Source organism: Rhinatrema bivittatum, chromosome 7 (assembly GCF_901001135.1).
Source record: "Rhinatrema bivittatum chromosome 7, aRhiBiv1.1, whole genome shotgun sequence".
Classification (NCBI taxonomy): Eukaryota; Metazoa; Chordata; class Amphibia; order Gymnophiona; family Rhinatrematidae; genus Rhinatrema; species Rhinatrema bivittatum.
The window spans coordinates 165,490,959-165,505,175 of NC_042621.1; the positions used below are offsets into that span (position 1 = coordinate 165,490,959).

The 14,217-nt window shown below is 48.0% G+C and overlaps 1 protein-coding gene across 7 annotated transcripts in view; it reads right to left on the reverse strand.

Annotated features, from left to right (window-relative positions):
- BMS1 (BMS1 ribosome biogenesis factor) overlaps window positions 1-14,217 on the reverse strand; it is a 158,391-nt gene that overhangs the window by 89,350 nt on the left and 54,824 nt on the right. For all 7 annotated transcript variants that reach the window (XM_029609482.1, XM_029609483.1, XM_029609480.1 and 4 more), the window contains one exon: window positions 8,707-9,452. In XM_029609482.1, the coding sequence (XP_029465342.1) occupies window positions 8,707-9,452 (746 nt within the window). The remainder of the gene's footprint in view (window positions 1-8,706; window positions 9,453-14,217) is intronic.

Sequence of the window (14,217 nt, forward strand, 5' to 3'; positions counted from 1 at the left end):
AAAATGAAGATATCTTTTGAAGATATCCAGATAAGTAGCAAGTTATACAGCCAGACAAGGCAGGATAACGTAGCTGGTTATAGTTTAAAATCAACTAAGTTAACTGGATAACAACTTCTCCCAGAATGTATTTTTAATCTGGCTATATTTTAGCTGGATGGCACCTTGTTTGGCTAAAATCTAGCCAGATAAGGGGCTGAATATACAAAACCTTGCCATTTAGATGGATAACTAAGTTATCCATCTAAACGGCATTTGGATATTGACCTCTACATTCTCAACTTGCACAAAAAAAATTCATCTTTCTCCAGATCATCAATATAGCTACTAGAGCTTTGCTTCAGTTCCATGAAAAAGCTGATGGCCTTCCTCAGTCTTACTAGTACTATAAAATTCAGCTGTACTTTAGCACACTCGGGTGGATCTAATTACTCATAAAAGGGATGTGGCCCATATGCTACCAATTATCAAGCTCTGATGAATCACTACTAAATCAAATCAATGAACTTATAAAAACTCCCATGACAAAAAAAATCAGACACCAATCTGAAGAAGTGAAATTACTGAGTTTTACATTTTTAGCTTTTTTTGTCCACGAAGTTACTAGATATGAGACAGTGAGAGCTAATCCCATGTTTCCACCTCCCAAACAAAATGAAAAAGCATGTAAGGTCTGCCAGTTTCAGCACCAATCTACTACAATACAGCATCTTATGTCTGAAGTTCCTTTATCCGAAAATCCAGAAAACTCCCATTCTCCAGAATACGTCTGGTCCCAAATATTCCAGATACAAGGTGCATTTAGGGGTATTCCATGTGGATATGTAGAAAGAACTGGCGAAAGTAGCACCTGGTTTATGTCCCCTTCTTGCCTTGTTTCCTCATGCATATACTAATCATATGGAAAGTACAGGAGGGCTCATTACACAACAGGGGAAAATACCTAGTTTTTACCACCCCTTCTTGCCCTCCCCTTTCAGGGAGCAGAAAGTCTAACACACAGTCTACAGCAGCTGGGATTTTTATTTACTTATTTCAATTTATATTCCATTTTTTGGCATTTCAAAGCAAATTATGTGACGATACTGTGGGCATTTCCCTATCCCCAGAGGGCTCACAATCTAAGTTTGTACCCTTAGGGAATGGAGGGAGAGGTGATTTGCCCAAGGTCACAAGGAACAACAGTGGGATTTGAACCCTGGTTTCCCTAGTTTGTAACCACTAGGCTACTCATCCACTGCAAGAAAAGCAGAGTTGCTTACCTGTAACAGTTGTTCTCATAGGACAGCAGGATGTTAGTCCTCACACATGGGTGACATCATCAGATGAAGCCTGGCATGGAAACCCTTTGTCAGTTTCTAGAAACTTTGACTGCCACACTGAACATGTCCAGCATGCCACTATCCATGCGTCCACATGGGGTCCCTCTTCAGTCTCGTAACACAGAATTACGAAAACATAAACAAACATAAGAGAAACCCAACTCCACGGGGTGGCAGGAGAGTTTTGAGAGAACTATCCTGCTGTCCTAGGAGAACACTTATTACAGGTAAGCAACTCTGCTTTCTCCCAGGACAAGCAGGATGGTAGTTCTCAAACATGGGTGAATATGTAGCTACATGCTGTTCCCGAACTTTATTAAACCCACAGGCACCTGGTGTCAATGGGCACAACAACTCTGGTACTATGGAAAAAAGGGAGACAGTCTGAACCTGAAAAAAGGGCCCGAGGCAGGAAGAGTTGGGTTTTATAGCTGAAAGAGATTCCGAAGGACAACTATCCGAAACTGCTGTCGTGTCAGCCATCCCTATCCAAACAGTAATGGGCATCGAATGTGTGGAGAGAACTCCACGTTGCAGTCTTGCAGATCTCAGCCACATGGACCGCTCGCAAGTGGGCCACCAAAGCCACCATGGCTCTGACAGAGTGAGCCTTAATGTGGCCTTCAAGCTAAAGGCCCACCTGCGCATAGCAGAAGGAAATGCAATCCGCCAGCCAGCTTGACAGTGTTTGTTTAGTAACCATTACTCCCAATCTATTCTTGTCGAAAGAGATGAAGAGCTGCATGGACTGTCTGTGGCCTGCTGTCCGCTCGAGGTAGCAAGCTAAGGCCCTTTGCAATCCAAACTGTGCAGAGCCCGTTCACCCTGGTGTGAATGAGGCCTGGGAAAAAAAGGTGGACAAAACAATTGACTGGTTAAGATGGTAAATCAGTCACCACCTTAGGCAGGAACTTAGGCTGAGTATGGAGGACCACCCTATCATCAAAGAACTTTGTGTAGGACGGATACGTCACCAATGGCTGAAGCTCGCTTACCCTGTGCGCCGAAGTGATCGCAACCAAGAAGAGGACCTTCCAGGTCAGGTACTTCAGATCACTGAAGCGCAGTGGCTTGAAAGGGTCTCGCATGAGCTGAACCAACACCACATTGAGGTCCTTGTACACAACAGGAGGCTGCAGGGGAGGCTTCAGCTGAAGCAGGCCCCACATGAACTGGCCTACTATGGGCTGCATGGACAAAGCGAAACATCAACACCTTGGTGGTAGGCCCAAATGGCACTCAGGTGTACTCTGACTGGGTTGGTCTTCAGATCAGTGTCCGAAAGGCGCAGCAAGAAGTCAAGCAACCTCAGAGTGGGGCAAGAGAACGGATCCAAGCCATGACCCTCACACCAGACGGAAAACCTCTTCCACTTCAGGTTATAAGACGATCAGAGAAGTCAAAGGGCTGCAAAACGAGCCTTTCAACATCCAGGACGTCAGAGACAACAACCTGAGGATGGGATGGTGCAGCCTGCCCTGATCCTGCGAGATCAGGTTGGGGGAGGTCCTCAGACCAATAGGTTCTCTGTCAGAGAGATCCCACAGGAGCGGGAACCAGACCTGTCTCGGCCAATGAGGGGCAATGAGAATCATGGCCCCCCTGTCCTACCAGAGCTTCAGTAGAGTCTTCATCACCAGAGGAAGCAGAGGGTACACATACAGGAGGGCCCTTACTGCAATAGCAGGCAAAGGCGTCCAAGACTGGCTTTCCGTCTCCCCTGTACAGGGAGCAGAAGTGGCTCACCATGTTGTTGCAGGGGGCAGGCGAAGAGGTCTATGCCCGGGATCTCCAAAAGGTGGAAGATGCGATCCACCACCGCCTGATCAAGGGACCACGCGTGGGGTCGGAACGCTGGACTCAGCCGGTCCACCACATTTTCCATCCCAGCCAGGTAGATTGTCTGGAGCAGCATGCCCTGGGACTGAGTCCAGAACCAAACCTGGACAGCCTCCTAACACAGGAGAAACAATCCTGTACCTCCCAACTTGTTGATGTACCACATCACCACTTGGCTGTCAGTCTGTACCAGGCCCAGCTGGTGGGACAAGCGATCCCGGAACACCCAGAGCACATACCTGATTGCTCGAAGCTCCAGGAAGTTGATCTGGCATTGAGCTTCCTGAACGGACCAAAGACCTTGCGTGAGGAGGCCATCCACATGCACACACCCCAACCCAAGGTGGAAGCATCTGTGGTAAACACAACTTGAGTCGGGGGGGCGGGGGGGAAGACTGAAAAGGAACTCCCTACTCCAAATTGGGCAGACTTTCCCACCAAGATAAATAGGTCTGGAGAAGCAGCATGATGCAAATGCTCAGTGGACCGCAGGGTCCACTGAGCCCTCCACATATGCAAGCGAGCCCAGGGAGTAACATGGACAGATGCGGCCATGTGACCCAGCAAGCGAAGCAGCAGCAGGCAGACATCTGACGACTTCAGCAGACTATTCACCAGAGACACCAGAGCAAGTACCTGATCGCGAGGAACAAAATCCTGGGCCTGTGACATGTCCAGGCAAGCACCGATGAAGTCCAACCAAGCAATGGGGTGAAAGGGGACTGGGTAGTTGATGACAAACCCGAGGGACTCCAGCACCTGAATGGTCAAGCGTAGGGAGTGAAGCACCCCCTCCTGGGTGGCGCTGTTGACCAGCCAATCATCCAAGTAGGGAAATGTGCACCACCAGCCGGCAGAGGTGTGCACCTACTACTGTCAGGCATTTGGTGAAGACACATGGGGCCGAAGCAAGGCCGAATGGCAACACCCTGTACTGGAAGTGGCTGTAGCCCATGAGGAACCGTAGATACTTCCTGTGACCAGGGAAGATCTCGATGTGGGTGTATGTGTCTTAAGTCGAGGGAGCAAAGCTAGTCCCCTCCTTTGCAGGAGGGGAATCGGAGTGCCCAGTGAGACCATCTTGAACTTTTCTCTTTGCAGAAATTTGTTCAAGGCCCTTAGATCCAAGATGGGGCAGAGCCCCCCCCCCCCCTCCCATTCTCTTTGGAATAAGAAAATAGCAGGAGTAGAACCCCTGCCCTTGCTGACGCAGTGGTAAGAGTTCTACTGCTCTGGCCATTACAAGGGCGAAGAGCTCCATCCAGAGAATTTCCTGATGCAGGGACTGGTCCCATGACAGGCAGGGGGTTGAGTCCGCAGGGAGACCCAGGAAGTTTAACAGATGTCCTCGACAAATGACGGACAGAACCCACTAGTCTGAGGTGACCTGTGGCTAGGGGTCCACAAAGGACCATAGCCAACCTCCGACCGGAGGCCCCAATGTCAAAGATGCGGTCGAGGGGCTTATGTTCCCTCGAAGCCAGTCAAAATCCCGTAGCGGGGTTCTGCTGGGGCGCCAGCTGAGGGTCCACTGCTGCCTAGTGCGGCCCCTAGAATTCACTCATGGCCTATGGGCAGGCAAGGCCAGAGGATACTATTTCCTTTGGCGATAGAAGGACCTCCTGGCACCCTGATGCGAGGATTTCCTGGCGGAGGATGGTGGGTCTGACTCATTGGCCGAGAGATGCTAAAGGATCTCACGGTGATCTTTCAACTGGGCCACAGCATCCCTCACTTTATCTCCAAACAGATTCTCGCCAGTTCAGGCCAGGTCTGCAAGCTTCTCTTGCACCTCTGGACGGAGATCTGAGGCTCAGAGCCACACCATTCTACAGGTGCCGATGCCCACTGCCGCAACCTTAGCTGCCATCTCAAACACATCCTAGGTGGAAAGTACCTCGTGTTTACCACACTCCCAAGCCTTGCTGGGTGACTGCCAAGAAGGCTTCCTGCTGCTGCTGGGGGAAGCGCTCCGGCAACTCCTGAACCTGCTTCCACAGGTTTTAAGAGTATTGGGTCATGTACAACTGGTAGAAAGCAATCGGAGCAATCTGCATAGCACCTGGTACACCTTCCTACCTAAGGCATCCAATGCCCTATGCTCTCGAACTGGAGGCACAGAAGCGTGGGTGCAGGAACTCTTTGCCTTCTTGAAAGCAGACTCCACCACCACTGACTGATGCGGGAGCTGATGCCTCTCAAAACCCAAAGCCTACTATACTAAGTAGACCACATCCACCTTCCCGTTTAACGGATGCATCGAGATGGGGTGTTCCCAAATCCAAAGGAGTAACTCCTTAAAGATATCATGGATGGTAACAGCCACTATCTCCCTTTGGGGATTCAACGAACTGGAGAACTTCCAGCATCTTATGATGGGCATCCTCCTCCGTCAAGAGCTGGAAAGGAATGGCTCCACCATAGCCAGCACAAAGCCTGTAAAGGTTAGATCCTCCGGCGGGGACCAGCGCCTCTCATCTGGAGGGGATGGATCCGAGGGAAGATCCCTCAGAAGAAGACTCCAAGGTATTATCCCCCCAGGGATCATACGGGGCTTCTTCCTCACTAAAGTCCCCTGGGGACCCTCATGGAGGGTCCCTGCCCAAGCCTCTAGGTTTTGGCACTTAAAGGCACCGAGGGCACCATGGACACCGACGGCACCAAGGTCCCCAAGGGACCAGGGATCGAACCAGGCAACACCAGGTGCAGTACCAAGACCCCAACGGTGCCCCAGGCCATGACACATCCTCCTCCTCAGAGGAGCCAACAATGGGGATCACTCCAGAGGAAGGAGGTCTTGGTAGCCACTGGGGTATCAAGGGATCCCCTGGTGCCAGTAGCAGCTGCATAGGCAAGACGGCCAGCAGGACATTGAGGCACTCCAGCAGTGGTGCCAACATTGAAGGAGTGGGCTCCGACACCGGAGGAAGCACTGGTGGAGCCGGTGGCTCGATGCCCTGAAAGGCTCGGAGCACCACCCATTGCATCCTACGGTCCAGCTCCTCTTGAAAATCAACTGAAGATAGGAGAGATGGACAAGGAGGAGGAGGAAAAGATGTCACTGGAATTCCCTCGGAGTCCTGAGGGAGCTTGGTGCCTGGCACCAATATCAGTGGGGAACATTTGGGATTCCTGGGTTCGATTGAAGTTGATGCCCTCTCTATTGGGGGGGGGGGGGGGGGGGTCGCTTCAGGGGCATCATGGTGGTCACTGATGCTGATCCAAGTCCGGTACCATGCGATGATGGTGACCGGTGATGATGTTTCCGAGATTTCCCTCGGTGCACGGCCCGGTCTTTCCCCAGTGCAGAGGATGGAGACAATCTGGACATCCTGGAGTGTGATGATACAGATGACGGCCTTTCTTCGGCCCCTCTTAAGAGAGAAGGCCCTGGAGGAGGAGTGGACAATGAGGGATCTAAATCCATCGGCTCCCCACGGCCCTTGGGCATCGATGCACCCGACACCAGAATCGAAGGACCAGACTTTTTGGACCCGAAAAGCTTCTCCTTGGGGGTCATTTGATTGCAAAAACGACACCTCCGGATGTCGTGCGATGCCCCCAGGCAGAGGATTCAGACCTCGTGCAGATCCATAATGAACATAGTCCACGGGCACTGGAGGCATCGGTGAAACCCCAATGACAACATAAAAAAGAGCAGGCGAACGGTCAATGACCTGCGGCCACCGAAGTTCGACACTGCCGGGAATCGACTGCACAGAATGAGAAAACTTACCGCGCCGACCTATAGAGGCGCCGACAGGGAAGAACAGGGACCCAGTGCAGACAAGTTGAAAATGACAGGGAAAAAACTCTGAAGAGAGCAGAGCTCCTCAACCGCAAGGCGAAAGCTGCACGGGAAAGAAGAGACTGAAGAGGGACCCCGCATGGACGTATGGATAGTGGCATACTGGGCATGCTAAGTGTGCCAGTCCATTTCTAGAAACTTTGACAAAAGTTTTCCGTGCTAGGCGCCATGTCACCCATATGTGGGGACTACCATCCTGCTTGTCCTAGGAGAAAAGAACATTCTGAAGCACATTTTGTAAACATTTTATAATGTAATCATAAAAGATGGAAAAGTAGTTTTCCCCAACCTTACTTGTGTTTCTGTAATTTATTTTGTTATTGAGTGACGAAAAGGGCTGTCACATCAGAAATGAGAAAAGATCTCAGGAATGGGATGAGAAGGTGGGATGGAGAAGAGAAGGGAGGGATGGCTCTGTTACTGAGAAGGGAATGCAGAGAAGGAAGGGTTTGGGGAGAAAGGAGAGGTAGAAACTAAGGAAGGATCTAGGAGTTAGGGGACAGAATCTGTAATCAAGGAAGAGGGGATGTGAAATGTGGTAATGGGAAAGAGGGAAGAGGAAGGATTCCCTTTTCTGGTCCTGCACCCCATGCATCCCTCTCTAACCTCCCACCCAATCTGGCTTACACTCACACATCCAATGCTGATCCTCTCCTTTCTCACGAACACTTCCTTCCCACTTTTCTGTTCTCTCTTTCACATATTTGATCCGCTCTCAACCCAATGATCCTCCCCCTCTGCTCCCCCTGCCCCTCCTTACACTCCCAGTTGATCCCCCTTTTCATCTCTCCCAATGATCTCTCTCTCTCTCAGCCTCTCCTCCCCCACCATAATCTCCCTCTCATGCCCTCCTCTCTACCCTACTTTATTTCCACCACCATTCCATGATCATCCTCTCACGCCCAGCTCATATCTCTGCCATTGAGGCTGATCAGAAAATGAGGAGAAGAGCCATTGCAGCAATAGGATAGGAAGGGAGAGGCTGGATTAGGGAGGAAAGCAGGTTTTATTTGCTCTATTCTGTTCCTTCAAGCTTTACTTCCTTCCCCCCAATCCAGATTCTCTGTACATTGCCTGGGATGGAGGAAAAGAGCTGGAGTAGGATTCAGAGGGTTGTTCCCTGTTAAGTGAAAGTTATGCCAGCTAGGCCTACTGCACTCTTGCACCCCTCTCCCCCCGTTTTTTGCCGCCCTTGGCACAGGCCTAGCAAGCCTACGAACAAATCCAAGCCTGAAGATACCCTGGCAAATGCACACATATCTTTCCAAGCTCAGATATAAAAATCATTTCTCATATGTGCTTCTAAGTTTTTGCATATAGACCCTATACTACAGAACCTACTACAGACAAAAAAAGGCCAAACTTCTTGCAGTGTTACAGCATTCTGGGATTCTAGTGCTTCTCCTGTACCACAGACATTACGAAAACAATAACTACTCAGTTGATCGGCTCCATACTGTCCATCATACAGAGGCTGCATTGTCAGACTGCTTTGTAAGTAGCCTCTCACTGCCCACTAGAAAGTTGCAGAGGTACATCACCAAAAGCCATAACGGCTGAGAGGAGGAAATTGCCAAGGATAGGTTTGCCATCCATGTAAAAGGATAGGCTGATGGTGCATCAGAGCTTGTTGTAAAAGTATTCTTGCTTGTACGACGCTCCAGCATCACACATCCCCAACTGCCAACCCCCCCACCCCCCAAAAAAAAAAAAAAAAGAAAGCAAAAACAATTCTACCTGTTTCTGAAGAAAACTCAGTTTCATCATACGCCTCTTCTTTGAGAAGATCTTCCTCCAATCTGATCTGTTTAATACTGTCTGTTTCAGAACCTTGCAGTTCATTTTCCTGAGAGTTTTCTAAGTCAGAACTGTCACTTGACTCACTGTCGTCCTCTGTTGATTCTCCTTCATACTCAGAATCAAGTGTGGAACTATCTTCTGCTGTACAGTTACCCGAATCTAAAGTAAATGATACTTTTTTCACATGGATTCTCTTTTTGGCCTTTTGCTCTTTTCCATTCTCTTCCGTTTTCTTTGGCTTTCCGTTGTCACCTGCTTTGCTTGGTGTCTTGGAATCACTGCCTAAAATTGTATCTCCATCATCGCTGTCCTGCTCTATGTCATTTTCTTCGTCATCTCCGCCACACTCTTCTTCGCTGCTGGATTCTTCCTCATCACTCGCGCTCGCCTCAAGATCATCATCACTGTCGGCAAATGCTGGCATTTCCTTGTCAGCTTCTTCACTTTTTGAGTCTTCAAGTTTCAGACGTTTGGCAGTCATAGCATGTCCTCTTGGTATCTGCAGCTCTGTCTCCTTGTTCTCCTCTTCATCACTTTCCTTCAAGTCGTGTTCAGACTCATCTTCTTCACCATCGTCTTCATCACTAGCTTCAATGTCGTTTTTGCCATCTTGAAAGATGGCCTTCCGGCGCACTCTACCAGTCTTTGAATCTACTAATGTTTCTTCTTTTGGCATGAAGAATCTGTATTTAGCAATAAAATGCAAAGATTTTACTACAGCAATAAGTACTTCATCTCTAAGTCTTTTGTGAACAATATTTGACACATCCCAGCACTGTATAAGTTAAACTACTCTTGGGGCCAGCCTGGTGGCTTAACAGCAGGACCTGGGTTTGACTCCAGAGTCAAGTCTTCTACTCGATAGGCTGACTAAGGCTGGGGTTGCTGCTGAAGCAGTATTCAGTGCCTACTGGAAAGGAATCATTACTATCATACAATGAAGACACCCTAGTGGTATGATTTACAGTCCATGATTACAAGTTCTGGAAGGTTCTATTAAAGTACAGGATCCAGTTCAAGATCATCACCATGGTTTTCAAAGCTCTTCAAGCTGAGGGTCCAGTCTATCTGGCTAAAAATGAGAATAGTATCTTCCTCAGAGCTCTTAAGATATGCCAATAAAGGACTATTAATGGTTCCCACTGTTAAAATGTCACCTGCAAACAGTTTGTGCCAGGGCTTTTCCAATTGTGGGCCCTACTCTGTTGAATGCTTTACCTCTGCCCATTAGAAACACTGCTCACTACCAAACATTTAGGAAACAGCTGAAAGCTCATTACTTCCAACTGGCTTTCTCTTAATCATCTGCCCTAATGCTCTGCCTAATTTTTCACAGCTATATTTTATGATTTGCTAAGCTTTCTTGTTTATTGTATGCTGCCTGTCCCATTATGTTATTGTTTTGTTTTATGATTTGCTAAGCTGTTGCTGTTCTGTGTGTGCTGCCTGTTTTTATTATGTTATTGTAAACTGCCCACATGGAGCTCTGAAATGGGAGGTATATAAGAATCTTCAAATAAATAATCCTGGGACATGGCCTTCTGTTCACGACTGTCACTGCAATGAATGGAGTAAAGTAAGTTAGGAGGAGATATAAAATAGGGGAAAAGGGTAAAATCCCCATATAAATGCAAATGAAGGCTTTGGGCACCAGATTCCTATCTTAGCTGTGACTGAGCCAGAAGCTCAAGAGGAGAAAACTGCTGGGTCAAAATTCAAAAAACACAATCTTTTCATTGGTGAGAACATGCACACGACAATACCCCATGACAAAACCCTTACACTGGGGTGAAGAGCCATCAGATGCATTATGGATAACCCTCGGTTATGTACAGCTTTCAAGTTAGACACCCAACAGATTAAAACACACAAAGCCAACTCAATCATTGTGCCCTGGAGTTTACCCCAGAGTCATCAATCTCCTGGGAGAGAAGCAAACAAGAATGAGCCACCAAGGAACAACAAGAAGCGATCTGCAAGGTAATTGCCACTGTTTCAAATGCTTGCTTCAGGATAGTCAATGTTTTTAGCATGAGCATCCATCAAGGTCACTTCTCCTTCCACAGAAATAGTGATCTGCTTGTAGACTGCACACACAAGTGCATTTCCACCTTGGGAAAAATATAAGTGCTCTCTTACCACTGGATTTAGAGGATACAAACCTTCCAAAATCCAACCCCCTTTGGAAACAGCCTCTGGGGCATTCCACTCAAGACCAATTAATTCTTGAATAGCCTCCATCACGGGGGGAGAAAATAAGAGGCTATATGAAAGGAAACCAAAATGGGATTTCTCTTTGGCTCTGCCCCAGGAATTCCAAGCAATTTTCAAGGTCTGGGAAATCACAGTTACATAGAAACAAAGAAATGACAGCAGAAGACCAAACAGTCCATCCAGTCTGCCCAGCAAGCTTTCACTTTTTTTTCCCATACTTATCTGTTTCTCTTGTCCCTTGTAAGTGACTTTTTTGTTCTATTTCCCTTCCACCCCCGCCATCGATGTAGTTAGCAGTGCTGGAGCTGCATCTAAGTGAAGTATCAGTGCTGGAGCTGCATCTAAGTGAAGAATCTAGCTAATTGTTTAGGGGTAGTAACCGCTGTCATAGCAAGCTAATCCCATGCATGTTTATCCAGCCTGTGCAACTCAGTCCTTGTTGGTTGTTGTCCGAATATAAATCATCTTTTCATCATTTCCCCTGCCGTTGAAGCAGAGAACTATGCTGGATATCATTGAAAGTGAAGTATCAGGCTAATATGGTTTGGGGTAGTAACCGCCGTATCAAGCAAGCTACTCCCCTGCTTTTTTGTGGATGCAAATCCTTTTTTTTTTTTTTTCACATTTCCTCTTGCTGTTGAAGCATAGAGCAATGTTGGAGTCGCATTAACCATGTGTATGTTTATTTAATTAGGATATTAATCTCCAGCTAGTAGCCGTCATTCCCACAAGCCACCCACATGCCTCTTTCACTTCATTCACATCTTCTATACTTTGTGGATCCACAGTGTTTATCCCACGCTTCTTTGAAATCCTTCACAGTTTTGGTCTTCACCACTTCCTCCGGAAGGGCATTCCAGGCATCCACCATCCTCTCCGTGAAGAAATACTTCCTGACCTTAGTTCTGAGTCTTCCTCCCTGGAATTTTAAATTGTGACCCCTGGTTCTGCTGATTTTTTTGCAATGGAAAAGGTTTGTCGTTATTTTTGGAACATTAAAACCTTTCAAGTATCTGAAAGTTTGTATCATATCACCTCTGCTCCTCCTTTCCTCCAGGGTGTACATATTTAGATTCTTCAATCTCCCCTCATAAGTCATTTGATGAAGATCCTCCACCTTTTGGTTGCCCTTCTCTGTACCGCCTCCATCCTGTCTCTGTCCCTTCGGAGATACGGTCTCCAGAACTGAACACAGTACTCCAGGTGAGGCTTCACCAAGGACCTGTACAAGGGGATAATCACATGCCTTTTCTTACTCGATATTCCTCTCTCTATGCAGCCTAGCATTCTTCTGGCTTTAGCTATCGCCTTGTCACATTGTTTCGCCGACTTCATATCATTAGACACTATCACCCCCAGGTCTCTCTCCTGTTCCTGTGCACATCAGCCCTTCTTCCACCATCGAATACACCTCTTTCGGATTTCTACACCCTATATACATAACTCTGCACTTCTTGGCGTTGAATTTCAGCTGCCATATCTTCGACCACTCTTCCAGTTTCCTTAGATCCCATCTAATTCTCTCCATTCCTTCCGGCGTGTCCATTCTGTTGCAGATCTTAGTGTCATCCGCAAAAAGACAAGCCTTACCTTCTATCCCATTCACAATGTCGCCTACAAAGATATTGAAGAGGACTGGTCCCAACACCGATCCCTGCGGCACTCCGCTCAACACAGCTCTCTCTCTTCAGAGTAAGTTCCATTCACCACTACACATTGTCTTCTATCCATCAACCAGTTTGTAATCCAGGCCACCACCTTGGCACTCACTCCTAAGTTTCTCATTTTATTCACCAGTCTCCTGTGCGGGATCGTGTCAAAAGCTTTGCTGAAGTCCAAGTAGATGACATCGAGCACTCTTCCTCGATCCAATTCCTTGCTTACCCAGTCAAAAAAGTCAATCAGATTTGTCTGACAGGATCTTCCCCTGGTGAATCCATGCAGCCTCTGGTCCAGCAATTCTCCCGATTGTAGATGGTTCACTATTCTTTCTTTCAACAGCAACTCCATTACTTTTCCCACCACCGAGGTGAGGCTAACTGGTCTGTAGTTACCAGCCTCTTCTCTGTTCCCACTCTTGTGAAGCGAAAGAACCGCAACATGGTCCCATATGGTTCTAATCCAGGGGATTTTCACCATCCTCGAGAGGCAGGATTGGCATCATCATCCATGCCATCTGGATCTCCATCCAGAGGACCCACTGCTGCTCCAGGAGTACTCCGGCACCCAACAAAAAATCCAGGCAAGGTTTTTCCCCTGCACCTCTGCTCTAGGAGCATGGGATAGGGCCGAGGACTTTGTCTGAAGAAAGGACTGCAACCCCTGGGAAAATTCTACTCATGAAAAAGTAGAAGCATACAGATTAGGAGAGATCTGATGTATACTCACTGAGCTACCTTCCCCTGCTCAGAAACCAGTTAGGGGAGTTACAAATCAGGCGCCAACCTGAATAGTCTTTACCTAGATCCACATCCAGCTGGGAAGAACCAGGCTTAGTGAAATCAGAGGAAGACAATTCACCCTGAGCCTCCAAACAACGCTGGCACAAATCAACAGGCAGTCCTGGCTGAGATGCCCATATATAACAAGCAGTGCAAAGAGAAAGACGCATAAGATTCTTAGGCACAAGCGCCATGATGGCAGACAACTCGCTAACTGGCGGCCTGAGGCATGCGTCTAGCTGGTGCTTTTTTTTTTTTCTTTGAGATAGGTGCTCAACTAGGCTCCTAGAAATTATGCGTCCAACACTTAGGGGCACACACTTAGGCGCTTACCTAGGCAGCCAAAAATTGACCACACGAAAAACTTAAGCGTACAGGTAAGCACACGGCCACTACACGTCATTTAACATAGGTGCACAGACTACAAGGCCTCACTGTGCATCCAAAAACTGGGTGCACAGCGAAATGCACAAGGCGGACTGACAATCCTGTAGAGGGCAGCGCAGCGAAAAACCTCTGAGCGGGGTCTAGCCTAAGGAGGCTGCTCAACCCGCCAGGCTGCCCACATCCCTCGACCTCCCACAGAGCGGTATGAACGTCGGACCAGCGCACGGAGACCGGGCGAGGAGGAAATCCTGTACAACACAAAACCTCCTACTAAGTCTCTATCTCCCCCCCGCCCCCTTTATTTATTTTTTTTTTTTACTTTTCGGAGCTCAGCCATATCTGGCTGAGCACAGAGATGGTCTCCGGCTGCGAGGGGAGAGGGCATGTGCCATCACTGCCGCACTCA